Source organism: Odocoileus virginianus, chromosome 24 (genome assembly GCF_023699985.2).
Source record: "Odocoileus virginianus isolate 20LAN1187 ecotype Illinois chromosome 24, Ovbor_1.2, whole genome shotgun sequence".
NCBI classification, from domain to species: domain Eukaryota; kingdom Metazoa; phylum Chordata; class Mammalia; order Artiodactyla; family Cervidae; genus Odocoileus; species Odocoileus virginianus.
The window spans coordinates 47,022,582-47,036,751 of NC_069697.1; the positions used below are offsets into that span (position 1 = coordinate 47,022,582).

General features: G+C 35.3%; 1 protein-coding gene across 5 annotated transcripts in view; it reads right to left on the reverse strand.

The window, feature by feature from the left end:
* Positions 1–2,956: 2,956 nt before the first annotated feature.
* USP15 (ubiquitin specific peptidase 15) overlaps positions 2,957–14,170 on the reverse strand; it is a 133,254-nt gene continuing 122,040 nt past the window's right edge. For all 5 annotated transcript variants that reach the window (XM_070454673.1, XM_070454672.1, XM_070454675.1 and 2 more), the window contains 2 exons: positions 8,662–8,750; positions 2,957–4,916 (listed from right to left, as the gene is read on the reverse strand). In XM_070454673.1, the coding sequence (XP_070310774.1) occupies positions 4,734–4,916; positions 8,662–8,750 (272 nt within the window). In that variant the 3' untranslated portion in view covers positions 2,957–4,733. The remainder of the gene's footprint in view (positions 4,917–8,661; positions 8,751–14,170) is intronic.

Consider the following 14,170-nt stretch of genomic DNA (forward strand, 5'->3'; position numbering starts at 1 on the left):
TATGTATGTAGATTTAACTCCAGCTAGCAATGGACTTGAAAGCCACAGCAAAGGAAACTATTTTGTTTCATCAAACTATATAAAACAAGCTATAAGTTTCTGATATGAGGGAAAACTTTGATCAAGTGAGCACCAACTTCAACCATGATTTTCTACAGTTAATTACCAAAACAATTTAAACATTTAAAATATTTGATTTTGTGCATATTGAAAATGTGCAATTTTTTTTACAGCATTTCCATTTAAAATAACAATTTCCAAAAAGATAGCTGTATTTTTAGCTGCTTTAAATAATCATGTTTAACATGCATTTCTAGGGGAAAAAAATCCAAATCCATTTGGCTGATTTTTTCTATCTATCCTTTGAGACTCTAGATCACAACATTATGTCAACTCTTGATTTTCCCTGAATGGTTTATCCCCTTTCTAGATTACCTTAATAACTCAGACTTTTCCTTTCACTATCTTGGCAATTTCCAGGCTTCCCAAGGTAGAGCAGGTTATAATTAGACCAAGGTATGATGAATATGTTTCCCAATGCATATATTTGCCAAAAATAATTTTTGTACTGTCTGTTTTATATCCATTTAAAAATTCTTTACCCCATCATCAGTTCAAATAAAGCTTGATTGATACCTGAATTTTTACCATAAACACTTCATCTTCCAAATTCTGATATTTAAAAACCTATTCTATGTAGATAAAAATTTGAATATACTTAATTCAGTTTTAAATAAAAGTGTTATCTGCACTACTTCAAAGTTCTTTTGCTTTAATATATGGTAAATAAGAATTAAACATAAGAAAAACATACATATTGAATTGAAATGCCCATAAGAATGTTTACAAGAAAAATTATGCATATTTATTTTTAAAAATCTGATAATGAAACCATAGAGTACAGAGCTCTGGAACTTCATGTATTAGTTAGTAAGAATATAAATACACTCTCTTTCTCCCTTTCTTTATCCTCTGGCACTTAAAAAAAAAGTACTTGTGAGTTATCAACATAAGTATTTTTTCAAGAGATGCTGTTACAAATAAAAATTTAAAAATTTTATTGTAGAGTAGAAAATATGAACAAAGATTTTCACTATTTTTCTTTGGCTTCAGAAATAAAATTTATTTTCATTTCCTTCTGAGATTTTAAAGACTTCTGTTTCCTTCCTAGTATACAAGAATTTCCCCACATTTTTAAACACTAACCTGGAGAGAACGTGCTCATCTATACCGCACAGGCAAGGATCAGAAGCGTACACACAAGTAGGGAGGATAGGAAGCAGGCAGGAATGAAACGGATTGTCTGCAAATACTTAGAATAAAACAGACTAAAAGTTGGCTTACTTTTTATTATCACCATGCACCAGTGATAGTGTCAAGAGACAGTACATTCTCTAGGATGAAAGGTTCCAACTAGCATGCTCCCCACCCCTAGGGACCCTCCCCTCTTCCCCACTTCTGTAAGCCACTGGAGACTACAGGTCTTTATCTTAGTCTCCTGGCTTATTTTTCATAAGATGTTCCCACCTCAGAAATTAACTGATGAAAAAGCACTGCCTTATACTCTATCAATGGTTTTGGCCTTTAACTAATTTTTTTCATACCCCAATCAATGTTTTTTGTGGCTTTCTATCTAGTTGCCGGAAAAGCAAGGACAAACATAGGACCACTAAAAGAACACAGACTATAAGAGAAAGCAAGATATTTAAGTAAAGCATCAGGCTGCAGCTTTTTCACACACATTAATTAAAACTAAGTCACGGGTGAATGAAAAAAGTCCTGAGAATCAGGGTTGTGTTTGGGAAATGTAGTTATATTAATATTTAAAATTTAATTAAAATTGTAATAAATGTATATGAGTTGAATGAAGCTCATTTCAAAGGGGAATGGTGAGTCAATATTCCAGCTGGTATTTTTCTTATTCAATTCTCAAATAGTCACCTGAAGATACTTTTGGGAGCAAAGTTGTAAGACTTCAAGATGACTTTCTATTGAGACTGAAAAAATCAGTAATGAGTATACCACACAGTTTACAAAGCGCTTCCCATAAAACACAGTATCTTGTTTGAGCTACAAACAATCCTGGGAGTCAGACACTAGAACTAGTGGGAGGTAGTACATACAACGGACAGAATACTGGCCGTCGCATAGTGGCCACCACAGGGCAACTGTGTGAGCTGCTCTGCACCTTATTTCTTCGCATGAGGAATGGGGAGGATCCATGGCCCTACCTAATAGCTGTTGTGCAATTATATGAGATAATACATCTAACTCTTTAATATAGTACCTGGTCTATGGTAAGTGCTGAATAAATGCTATTACTACCATCATCATTATTTTACAGGTGAAGAGACAGACCAGGAGAGGTTAAGTTTAAAGTCACATGATTACTAAGGACCTGGGCTAGAAGCGGAATTCTAGACTTGGGTATATTCCCATGACCCTGCACTACCTACGGGTACCTACTTTCAGAGTATGGAATACCCTCTGCACTATTTCTGAGAGCTTATTTTTTGCAGCAGAAAATACCATTTGACTTTGACAAATTCAGTAATTTTATTAACATCATTTTCTTTTTAAAAACACATAATTAGGGTAGAAACTACAATCTAGAGCTATTAAAAAATATTGTCTTTTCTTTAAACCTCAGAAAAATGGAAATAAAATTTACTAGTTGGTAGGTAGAAGAAAGCCTGCAAGCTCTGTGGGTGTAGGGATATTTGTTTACTGCTAAATTGCAAGACTCTAGTACGTATACAAACAGTTGCTCAATGAATAAATATTTAAACTGAAAAAGTCAACTTTAAAACATGTCCTTAACAGTAAGATTTACTTCGCTATGACATGTTTTCCTTTCTATTTTTAACTATATAACTAAAAAGTAGAGCATATGGTCACCGACCATAAAATAGGGGACTTTTATTAAAAGATTCAGAGTAAGAAATAAAAGACTAAATAAGGCCTTGAATAGCTTTATTGAAATCTGTATAAATAAACATGCACATTTCAAATGTAAACTCAAGTGAACTCAAGTGCAGACAAAATTTTAACCTCTGTCATGCAGGAGGTTAGTTTACATTAAAAGAAAAAAAAAAAAAAAGAAAGAAAGAAAAAGAAAAGGAAAGGATAAAAAGGAAAAACCCAAAACAGCTTTAAAAATACCAGGATGAAAAACCAGCTTTAATATCAAGGTATAAAGCAAAGCCATGATCAACATACCTCATTTATCCTGGTTAAATGCATTTTTCTTTCACGTTTAAATGCTAACATAAATAAATAATTTACCAAAATGTGCACTCACAGAGTGAACTTTTATTTACAATACACAATTTATAATCTATTGTATTTGATTAGTTCAAGTGAAGAACATTATACTTTTTGCTTTAATAATAGTGGGACACATAGCAATTTCTCAGGTAGTCGATATGTGAAACGTGCCCCAACATTTATTTTCTTAAAATTAAAGGCAGTATTGTATGCCAATTGACAATACATTCTTTCAACTAGATCGAAGGGGAAAAAGCAGCAAATGAAAAATGTTTCTAATGTTCACACATATTTTTGGCATCTTGGATCCTTGAATGTGGTGAACTAAAATCAAATTCAAGGTTTGTATGTTTTATGTACTGTACAGGTTCTGACTCTGGAACATGCAATGCCAATTCTCTTGTAACAAGTTTCCTTCTGAGAAAAGCTGTAAGGCTATGGTGAATTCCATCAGGAACACACAAAGAAAGTTAACAGACCTACCTTTAAAGCCAATTGTCCATTAGTAATTTAAAGGCCAGAAAAAAATTTCTCATCGAAGCTTGATGCAATCATTACTATGGATACAGAATACTATTAAATTTGTCTTTATATTACAATACTTGGGAGAGCTAAAAGTTGCCAAATTACCAAAAAATGGGGTAGAGAAAAACAGACAGCCAAAATTTTAATTTTGGACCAACACCAGATTTAAAGATATGCATTTTAAAGTAAGTCGAAAAGAATTTGAATATCTAAGGAATAGATCCCAACAGCAGTGAAAAATACTTACATTAACTGAAAAGTGACTTTTGATGAAGTGTGAAATCTAGAACCTGTTTCCACAGTAGTAAGATGAACATAATATTCTGTTTTTTTATACTACAAAAGGAAATAACTTTTTCAAGACTGCTTCTTTTATCATGATTTAGTTTTATAACAGGCCCACACTGATTACCAGGTAAAGGTTTGAAAATTGGGTTTTCCAAGAATACTACTGCAGTATTTACGCCACATAGATACTGCAGCTAATTCTCATAGTAGTATATGTGGCAGCCTAATGCACATGAACTAGATTATCCAAGAACTAAGTTCAGCCATAGGTTTCTTGCAGTTATTATCTGAGCAAAATAAATGACCAACATCCACAAATTTAACATTTGTCATCAATTAACTCACATCCAAAAAATTAAAGAAAACATAATTCATCAAAACAGCAGCAAACTTAAAAGGGATTTATTTGTGATTTCCTATATATATTTAGCTTGTAAATACAAGACTGTAAATGTATTAAGAGACAATTTCTGTTAAAGTTTTCATTGTGTTTCACTTCAAGTACTGCACAAGTTAAAATCTGATAAAGGATTTACATTCAGTGATCTGAAACTCCCCATCTCAGACTTTTGTTTAATGTGGTGGGTAATTTCATCATTTCAATAGATACCACCAGCAGGCAAGTCTCTCTTTTATGGCTTCTAGGACTTTCATTAGTTAGTGTGCATACAGTTCTCGTTTTCTATATCATTGTCATTATCATTGCTATCTTCATCACTTTCTAATGGGATGCCTGTGGCAGCTGAAGCACCTTTAGTTTCTCGGTCAAGGGGGAAAAAGCCAGTTCCACTGAAAGTGTCTTGTCTCTGGTAGAAGAGTACATATGCTGCTTTGGACTGTTAAAACAAACAAAGAATTTTAAAATGGTTATGATTCTCAAAGATCACATTAAATACAGAATGAATTTTTAGCTGATAACCAATTTTGGTGATAGGATATAAATCAAGAAAACCACACATGGTCAAATGGAGGTTATTAAAATTTATTAACTATATCAATAGTATGACTTCTATCTATAAAGGAAGAAAGGTCACTGGATTTAACATTTATTCTCTTCTAAGTTAGCTGGACAGATAAATCAATGCAACCATATCACAGATTCACCTTCTTACTCTAACATGAAATAGAATTCTATGCCTTCTTTCCTCTTATCTCTAAGGACAAGGCAAGTGTCTTTCCAATAGTAATAGCTTCACTGTATTTGTTCTAGATTCTAACTTTTCTTACCATCTTAAGGATACTGCTCCATCAATCATCACTGTGTGTCTTTAATGACTTCTTATCTACTGGACTTTTTTGGCATAAAAAATACTTAAGTCTTTTCCCATCATAAATTCCTCCCCATTCCTTTTCTAGCTGCCATATACCTCTTACTCTTCCCTTGCAGCCAGGCTGGAGACAGAAAATCTAATATTCATCATTTACTCTCAAGCACACTCCTCAATTCAATGTGACTGCTGCAACCACTGTAATGAAATGCCTTTCACCAGGCTCAAAAACCACTTATAAACAAATTAAATGGGTGCCTTTTTTAGCCAATCTTTCTGTGGCATTGAATGCTTTCCTCCTCCTCCTCCTGCGTTAAGCATTTTGGCTTCTGTTACACTACTTTTCCTTAGATGAGTCATCTCTACAGTTTCTTCTGACTTTCCTGTGGGCTCATTAAATCCTGACTTAAAGTAAAAAAAAAAAAGAAAAAAATCATGTTTTCAGTCCCCAGCTCACTGCTCTTCTGAATATGTATCTTCCCATAGGTGATTCCTCAACTTATGGTTTTAACTGCTACCTAAGACAGACAATTCAAATTCATAACTTAAGCCAGTTCTCACCCCTGAACTCTAGTCCAATTAGTCTAAGTACCTAATGGAAATTGCCACAGAGCTATTAATTTCAAGGTTATCAATTTCACAGCAAATTTTCTTATTTACCATCTTAGTAAATGTCAAGAGTCATCTCCCCCCCTCTTTATTTACATGTAATCTTAATCCAGTTCTATTATTTCTATCCACTAAGGAGCTCACAAATCCATTCTCCCCTGTCTATATATACTTAACTACAACTAATTTAACTTTAGAAGCTCCTGTGGCTTAAATTTCAGGACAGCCTCCTTTCCTCTGGAGGCTGAATAATGGCCTTTGGGCTTCTTACTGGGTGCCCCCTAATCTGTCTTCTAGTGTTCTCAAGACACGCTAAGATGGAAATTTAATAATGTTCTCCTATTAACCACCCAATACTTCTTACAGACTTTAAGAGAAGATCAAAACAACAAACTCATCTTTCATGATCTGAGTGCCAAGTTTAGCCCCAGTCTAATTTTTGCTCCACATTTCTAACGAGTCTTTTGTTTCAGTAACACCAAATTATTTGCTGTTCCCTTAGCTAAAGGGTATCTTCTGCCACACCTCCTTGCTTTTGTAGCTACTGTTCTTTTTGCTAAGAATACCTTCAGTTTTGGTTCTTTTGTTTAATTTACCACTATTCGTATTTGCAGACTCAGATCAAACACTCCTTTCTTTATGCAAACTTCCCTGCACTCGTTCTGTTTCCTTACACTCCAAATCAGTTGAGACAGCTGCCTCAATCTATACAGTCAAGATATTTAACAGTAATTATCATGTACAATTGTCAGTCCACTTCTCCGTCACCGTCAGACTGTAAGCTTCTTGACATCAGAGATAGACAGCTGTCTTTTTCGGCTTCCCTGGTGGCCCAGATGGTAAAGAATCTGCCCACAATGCAGGAGACTCAGGTTCGAACCCTGGGTCCGGAAGATACCCTGGAGACTGGAACGGCTACCGCTACCCACTCCGATGTTGCTGCCTGGGAACTCCCACAGACAGAAGAGCCTGGTGAGCTACAGGACTGAGCGATTAACACTCACTTTCAACCTTGTGTAGAACAGAGTGTTATACATAGAACGTATCCAAAACTTGATGACTAAATGAAGAATTATTCCTGCTAAAATGTAAAGTAACATCAAATTCACATACTTTATATAAACAAGATATTTATTTGGAAGCAAAATTAGGGCAGTGCTGTTAAATAGACTTTGAAGGAGGATGTAGGCAACTTTGGGGTTTTGGTTGGGAAACTAAAAAAGAGAACTTAACTGAAAAATGAGGGATATGATATGAAATTAGAAGTCTAAACATAAACTAAGAATGTAGTTGAATTAAGCATAAACACATTTAAAAAAATACTAAGACTTCAAAAGTCTCATTTTGTTCTTTCCTATAGGTACAGGGAAATAAGAAATGATATGCATATAAATCATGTGTACAAACAGGTGATAAAGGTATAAAACATCTATAAACAGCTCAAAATAGCTTCATATCTATGTACACAATAACTAATTAAAACTGCCAGTAACTGGGCTCAGAAGTTTCTTAATTTATTAAACTGAACAATTTAAGTTGAAGACTTTTAAAGTACGATAAACTAAAACAAAACAAAAAGCTAGTCTCTGCCCTCAAGGAATACATAATGTAAACTGGGAAATAAAGTAAAGGAATCAGTGCTGCCCACATCAACAGAAAACCTCTGTATAGGAAATATCATCACATGAGGAAATACTACATTTCTTATTCTTTGTAAATACTGTGATCAATAAGTAAAATTTATAAAGGCAAAATTTACAGAATGATAAATTCTTATCAAGCAAGCCTTAGTTTTCTTCTTTAAACATTATTAGTCACCTGTCAGATGACATCAGTTTTCATATTTCACATCAATTTTACACCAATGCTCATCAATCTAACAGAGGCCACCCTGGTGGCTAGCAGTAGAGCACCCGCCCGCAAAGCAGAGAGCATCTATAACGCAGGAGAGGTGCGTTCGATTCCCGGGTCAGGAACACCCCTGGAGAAGGAAATGGCAACCCACTCCAGTATTCTTGCCTGGGAAATGAGGAGCCTGGCAGGCTACAGTCCATGGGGTCATGAGTCGGACACGAATTAGTGACTAAACCAACACCGTCAATCAATATTTGATAATAAAAATGTGCTCTGATGGGAAACAAAGCAAATGCCAATATTTTTGCTCCAGCTGTGGCTGACAAGCTGATGCAAGTGTGAGTAGATGTAACTTCCTAATTTTTCTACTATTCAGAACACATTAGACAATTACACAGGGTTAATTCTGAAAAATTTGTAATTTGTTTTATTTAACTATATCATTTTGAGAGTTTGAATATGTAATTGTCATAAAGGATAAGACTTATCTTTAAGTATCTCAGGTATGGTAAGGCCCTTAAAAGTTTTTTATTTTTCTATTTTAGCATTCTGACTTTAGCCAGTGTCTAGAATATCTGAGCCTATTGTTCAGGGGAGAATTTAATATTTTCACTAGAAAACTCCAGTTTTCATGTTGAAAACTACCAGAAAAGTTTTCATGTTCAACTTATGCTTCTGCTAGTGGGCAAATTTAGAAGACAGATCTCCACTTAGAGGACAATCTTATATATCTTTAAATAAGAATGAGTCCCTCAACTATTAGAACTGCTAGAATATAGACTATGGTGCTCCATGGGCCCCTTTTAAAACAATGGATTCCTTGATCTTCAGGATTAAAACACACACTTACCACAATCTGGTCTTCAGACGCAGTTGAGACACTACTGTCATCAAAGTAGTACCATTTTCCATCATCTTTATTTTTTGCGAAAGCAGTATCTAATGAAAAAAATACAATCCCTTCTATGATCTGTGGTTTTCTGGGAGGGAACCCTCATGACTTTAAAATTGTCTATATAAGGAATACCTATTAAAATTACATGATAATCATCTATGTTAGGCCAATCTATCATATATTCAACTGATTCCAATGATCAAAGGTTTTTAGAATAATTTTTTATAATTTGGAAGTCTATGATATTTTCTATCCCAGTCTTTTTTTTCCATCCCAGGAACATACAGGACATATTTATTATTATTTTTATACACAGACTAACAACACTAATGACAACAAATGGTGATTAGCATTTGTATCGGGCCCAGTGCTGTATTATCTCATAAAGAAGGTGTTACCATTACTATTCTTCTAATTTTACAGATGAGGAAAGTGAGGCATCAGGAGAAGTTTAATTTGTCCAAGAGTATAGCTGTTAGGCAGCAGGTTAGGATTTAAATTCAGCTCTGCTTACGATTCCAAAGTTTGAATTTTCAAGTGTAAGTTTAAATTTTCTATGACCAATATTTTTTCAACAATACTATATCTCATTGATCTGTAGTGTTGTTGTTTTTTTTTACATCAGAATCATTTCCAGTCTTTAACAAAAGTACAAGGAAAGAGAAATGTAAAAAGCAATCAATTAATCTGCACAAACTTTAAAGATCTGCTTTATCATTATATTAAAAAAATTGCCCACTTTTCCTATCTCATACTTTGTATAAACTACCCAATAACTGAAGAAATAAAGCTGCAAAATGTACTCATAACAATTATCTGCTGTCATAACTTTTAAAAAGTGACATTATAGACTTTGTCTTCTAAATAGTCCTACTCCTCTTAAAATTATTCTTCTGCATGAAGCTCATTATGGGTTGTAAATCTGTCAATCTGAAATCAAGTTGACCACATTCACAAATTTAAAGAAACATTTTCAGACCTGTAAGTTTGACACTAAAAGGACAAGATTTAACAATAATATTGGGCTTCCCTGGTGTCTTAGCGGGTAAAGAATCCACCTGCAATGTCCGATACCTGGGTTTGATCCCTGGGTTGGGAAGATCCCCTTGAGGAGGGAAAGGCAACTCACTCCAGTATTCTGGCCTGGAGAATCCCATGGACTGCATAGTCCATGGGGTTGCAAAGAGTTGGACATGACTGAGCAACTTTCAAAAAAAGAAAAAAATAATAGACACATCTAACAAAAAGGCACACAGAGTTTGCAAACTAAATGATGGTATCAAAAGAAAGCTAAACTAGTATTTGTAATTCTGAGAAAAAGACAAAATAAAAAATGAGTATCAAACTCAGGTAAAAAAGAACAATAGATAAAAGAAGAGCTACCCGTTTTAAATATAAATGCAACTAATAATGCAAAATACCTAATAAAACTGTTAGATAAAACAGATAAATCAACATTTTAGTAGTAGTCCTGACAAATTTATCTCAGAAAAAGAATGAACATCAAAAATAACCAGAAATAGTAATGATTTAAATACAACTAATAAGTAAGTGTAATAGAAATAGAGAACTCTATGTTTGAATGGGGAATACATATGCTTTTAAAGTACATAAACATTTAAGGAGCAGACAATGTATTAAGCTACATGAAAGCCTTAATAAACTCCTAGGTTTAATACAGATAATGGCCCTAATTGCTATAAAATAAAATTAAGAAAAAAAAAGGAGAGCTTTACAAAAAACATATACTTGAAAAAGCATATGAGATAATCTTGTGATATTCAGAAAATTATAAAGGAAACAAAAACATACACAGAATTGAAAGACAAAGAAGACTACATTTAAAAATTTATGCAATAGTGATGAAGAAGTATTTAAAGGAAAACTTATAGCTTTAATTATAGCCTTCAACAGAGGGAAAAGAAGGAAAACAAAGTTAAGCATGTAACCCAAGAAACCGAAGAAAGAATAAAAGAGCAAACTCAAAGTAACAAGAGAAAAAAATCAACAAGATAGAATACATACCATGTATAACAAAAAGAAAAACATAATAAAATAGAAAGTCTAATTCTTTGAAAAGACAGAAAAGAACAAGGGACAAAAATATGACATAAGAGTATTATAAACAACTATTCTCAAATAAATTTGGAAATACACATTTTAAGAAAAACGGAGGATGTCAGTATGTACGCATTCTGGAAAAAGAAAATCAATAAACATGACATAAATAGAATAATTTATGGCTCTGAAGTTCAGATAATTTTATTGGATGAATTCTACTAAACTTTAATGACTAGTTAATTCTTATATTATACTAGCTGCAACAGGAAACATAAAAATGGTAAAGTGTCCTAGCCTGTTTCATTAGACTAGGTAGTAATCTTGATTCCAAACTCAGACTTAAGTTGAAGAAAGTGGGGAAAACCACTAGACCATTCAGGGATGACCTAAATCAAATCCCTTATGATTATACAGTGGAAGTGAGAAATAGATTTAAGGGACTAGATCTGATAGAGTGCCTGATGAACTATGGACGGAGGTTCGTGACACTGTGCAGGAGATAGGGATCAAGATCACCCCCGAGAAAAAGAAATGCAAAAAAGCAAAATGACTGTCTGAGGAGGGCTTACAAATAGTTGTGAAAGGAAGAGAAGAAAAAGCAATGGAGAAAAGGAAAGATATACCCATGTGAATGCAGAGTTCCAAAAAATACCAAGGAGAGATGAGAAAGCCTTCCTCAGTGATCAATGCAAAGAAATAGAGGAAAACAACAGACGCGAAAGACTAGAGATCTCTTCAAGAAAATTAGAGATACCAAGGGAATATTTAATGCAAAGATGGGCTCAATAAAGGACAGAAATGGTATGGACCTAACAGAAGCAGAGGACATCAAGAAGAGGTGGCAAGAATACACAGAAGAACTATACAAAAAAGTTCTTCACAACACAGATAACCACGATGGCGTGATCACTCACCTAGAGCCAGACATCCTGGAAAGTGAAGTCAAGTGGGCCTTAGGAAGCATCACTACAAACAAAGCTAGTGGAGGTGATGGAATTCCAGATGAGCTATTTCAAATTCTGAAAGATGATGCTGTGAAAGTGCTGCACTCAATATGCCAGCAAATTTGGAAAACTCAGCAGTGGCAACAGGATGGGAAAAAGTCAGTTTTCATTCCAATCCCAAAGAAAGCTCAAACTACCGCACAACTGCACTAATCTCACACTAGTAAGGTAATGCTCAAAATTCTCCAAGCCCGGCTTCAGCAATACGTGAACCGTGAAATTCCAGATGTTCAAGCTGGGTTTAGAAAAGGCAGAGGAACAAGAGATCAAATTGCCAGCATCTGCTGGATCACTGAAAAAGCAAGAGAGGTCCAGAATAACATCTATTTCTGCTTTATTGAGTATGCCAAAGCCTTTGACTGTGTGGGTCACAATAAACTGTGGAAAGTTCTGAAACAGGTGGGAATACCAGACCACCTGACCTGCCTCTTGAGAAACCTGTATGCAGGTCAGGAAGCAACAGTTAGAACTGGACATGGACCAACAGACTCGTTCCAAATAGGAAAAGGAGTACGTCAAGGCTGTATATTGTCACCCTGCTTATTTAACTTATATGCAGAGTACACCATAAGAAACCATGGGTTGAATAAAGCACAAGTTGGAATCAAGATTGCCGGGAGAAATATCAATAACCTCAGATATGCAGATGACACCACCCTTATGGCAAAAAGTGAAGAACTAAGAGCCTCTGGATGAAAGTGAAAGAGGACAGTGAAAAAGTTGGCTTAAAGCTCAACATTCAGAAAACTAAGATCATGGCATTCGGTCTCATCACTTCATGGCAAATAGATGGGGAAACAGTGGCTGATTTTATTTTGGGGGGCTCCAAAATCACTGTAGATGGTGATTGCAGCCATGAAATTAAAAGATGCTGACTCCTTGGTAGAAAAGTTATGACCAACCTAGATAGCATATTAAAAAGCAGAGACATTACTTTGTCTAAAAAAGTCCATCTAGTCAAGGCTATGGTTTTTCCAGTGGTCATGTATGGATGTGAGAGTTGGACTGTGAAGAAAGCTGAGCACTGAAGAATTGATGCTTTTGAACTGTGGTGTTGGAGAAGACTCTTGAGAGTCCCTTGGACTGCAAGAAGATCCAACCAGTCCATCCTAAAGGAGATCAGTCCTGGGTGTTCATTGGAAGGACTGATGTTGAAGCCGAAATGCCAATATTTTGGCCACCTGATGCGAAGAGCTGACTCATTTGAAAAGACCCTGATGTCAGGAAAGACTGAAGGCAGGAGGAGAAGGGGATGACAGAGGATGAGATGGTTAGATGGCATCACCGACTCAATGGACATGAGTTTGGGTAAACTCCAGGAGCTGGTAATAGACAGGGAGGCCTGGCGTGCTGCAGTTCTTGGGGTCGCAAAGAGTCAGACATGACTGAGCGACTGAACTGAAACTGAAAGTAAGAACAATTAAAAAAAAAAACAACTATAGTATCATTTCACACATGAATTAAATTTTACTTAATCCTAAACAAAACCAGCTAACCAAATCCAACTGAGTATATGAGAAAATACTTAATGAATAGGATTTACCCCAGAACGCAATGATGGTTCTTCAGAAAAACTTATCAACTGGAGAGCACAGACTGGTATCATCATCTTGGAGTGCCCTCTCACAGTACTTTACTCCAACCCAGCATCTTACATCTGGGTGTGTAGCTCAAAGAAATTCTCACATAGGAGACTAAAAACAATGATGTTTATTGTTCTTGAGATGGTAGAAAGTTAAAGTTAATCTGGATGTCCACCATGAAGTGAAAAGAGAAATAAAATATGGTAGATGTAAGTCATGAGTGTGTTCATTGGAAGGACTGATGCTGAAGCTGAAACTCCAATAGTTTTGCCACCTCATGCGAAGAGTTGACTCATTGGAAAAGACCCTGATGCTGGGAGGAATTGGGGGCAGGAGGAGAAGGGGACGACAGAGGATGAGATGGCTGGATGGCATCACCGACTCCATGGACATGAGTCTGAGTAAACTCCGAGAGTTGGTGATGGACAGAGAGGCCTGGCGTACTGCGATTCATGGGGTCGCAAAGAGTCGGACACAACTCTTTTTGAGCGACTGAACTGAAGTCAAGAGTGGTTAGAAGCAATGAATTAAATTGACATAAAGTAATATGGAGAAGTCTTAAGTGTCAAGAGAGAAAAGTAAAAGCTATAGCAGAGTAACAATCATATAAATTAACAATGATGCGTGATTTGTGAGAGCACATACAACAAACACCTTAGAAAGGGAAGGAGAAGGAGAGTGGGGAAGGACAGGAGCCCTGAATGGACTAGTGATTTCCTGTGCTTTAACTGAGGAGTATGATTACTCAAACCTCTTCTCTTAAATGGTAAAAAAAGAAAAAGAGGTTAAACAGCTGATTCATTCATTAATCAACAT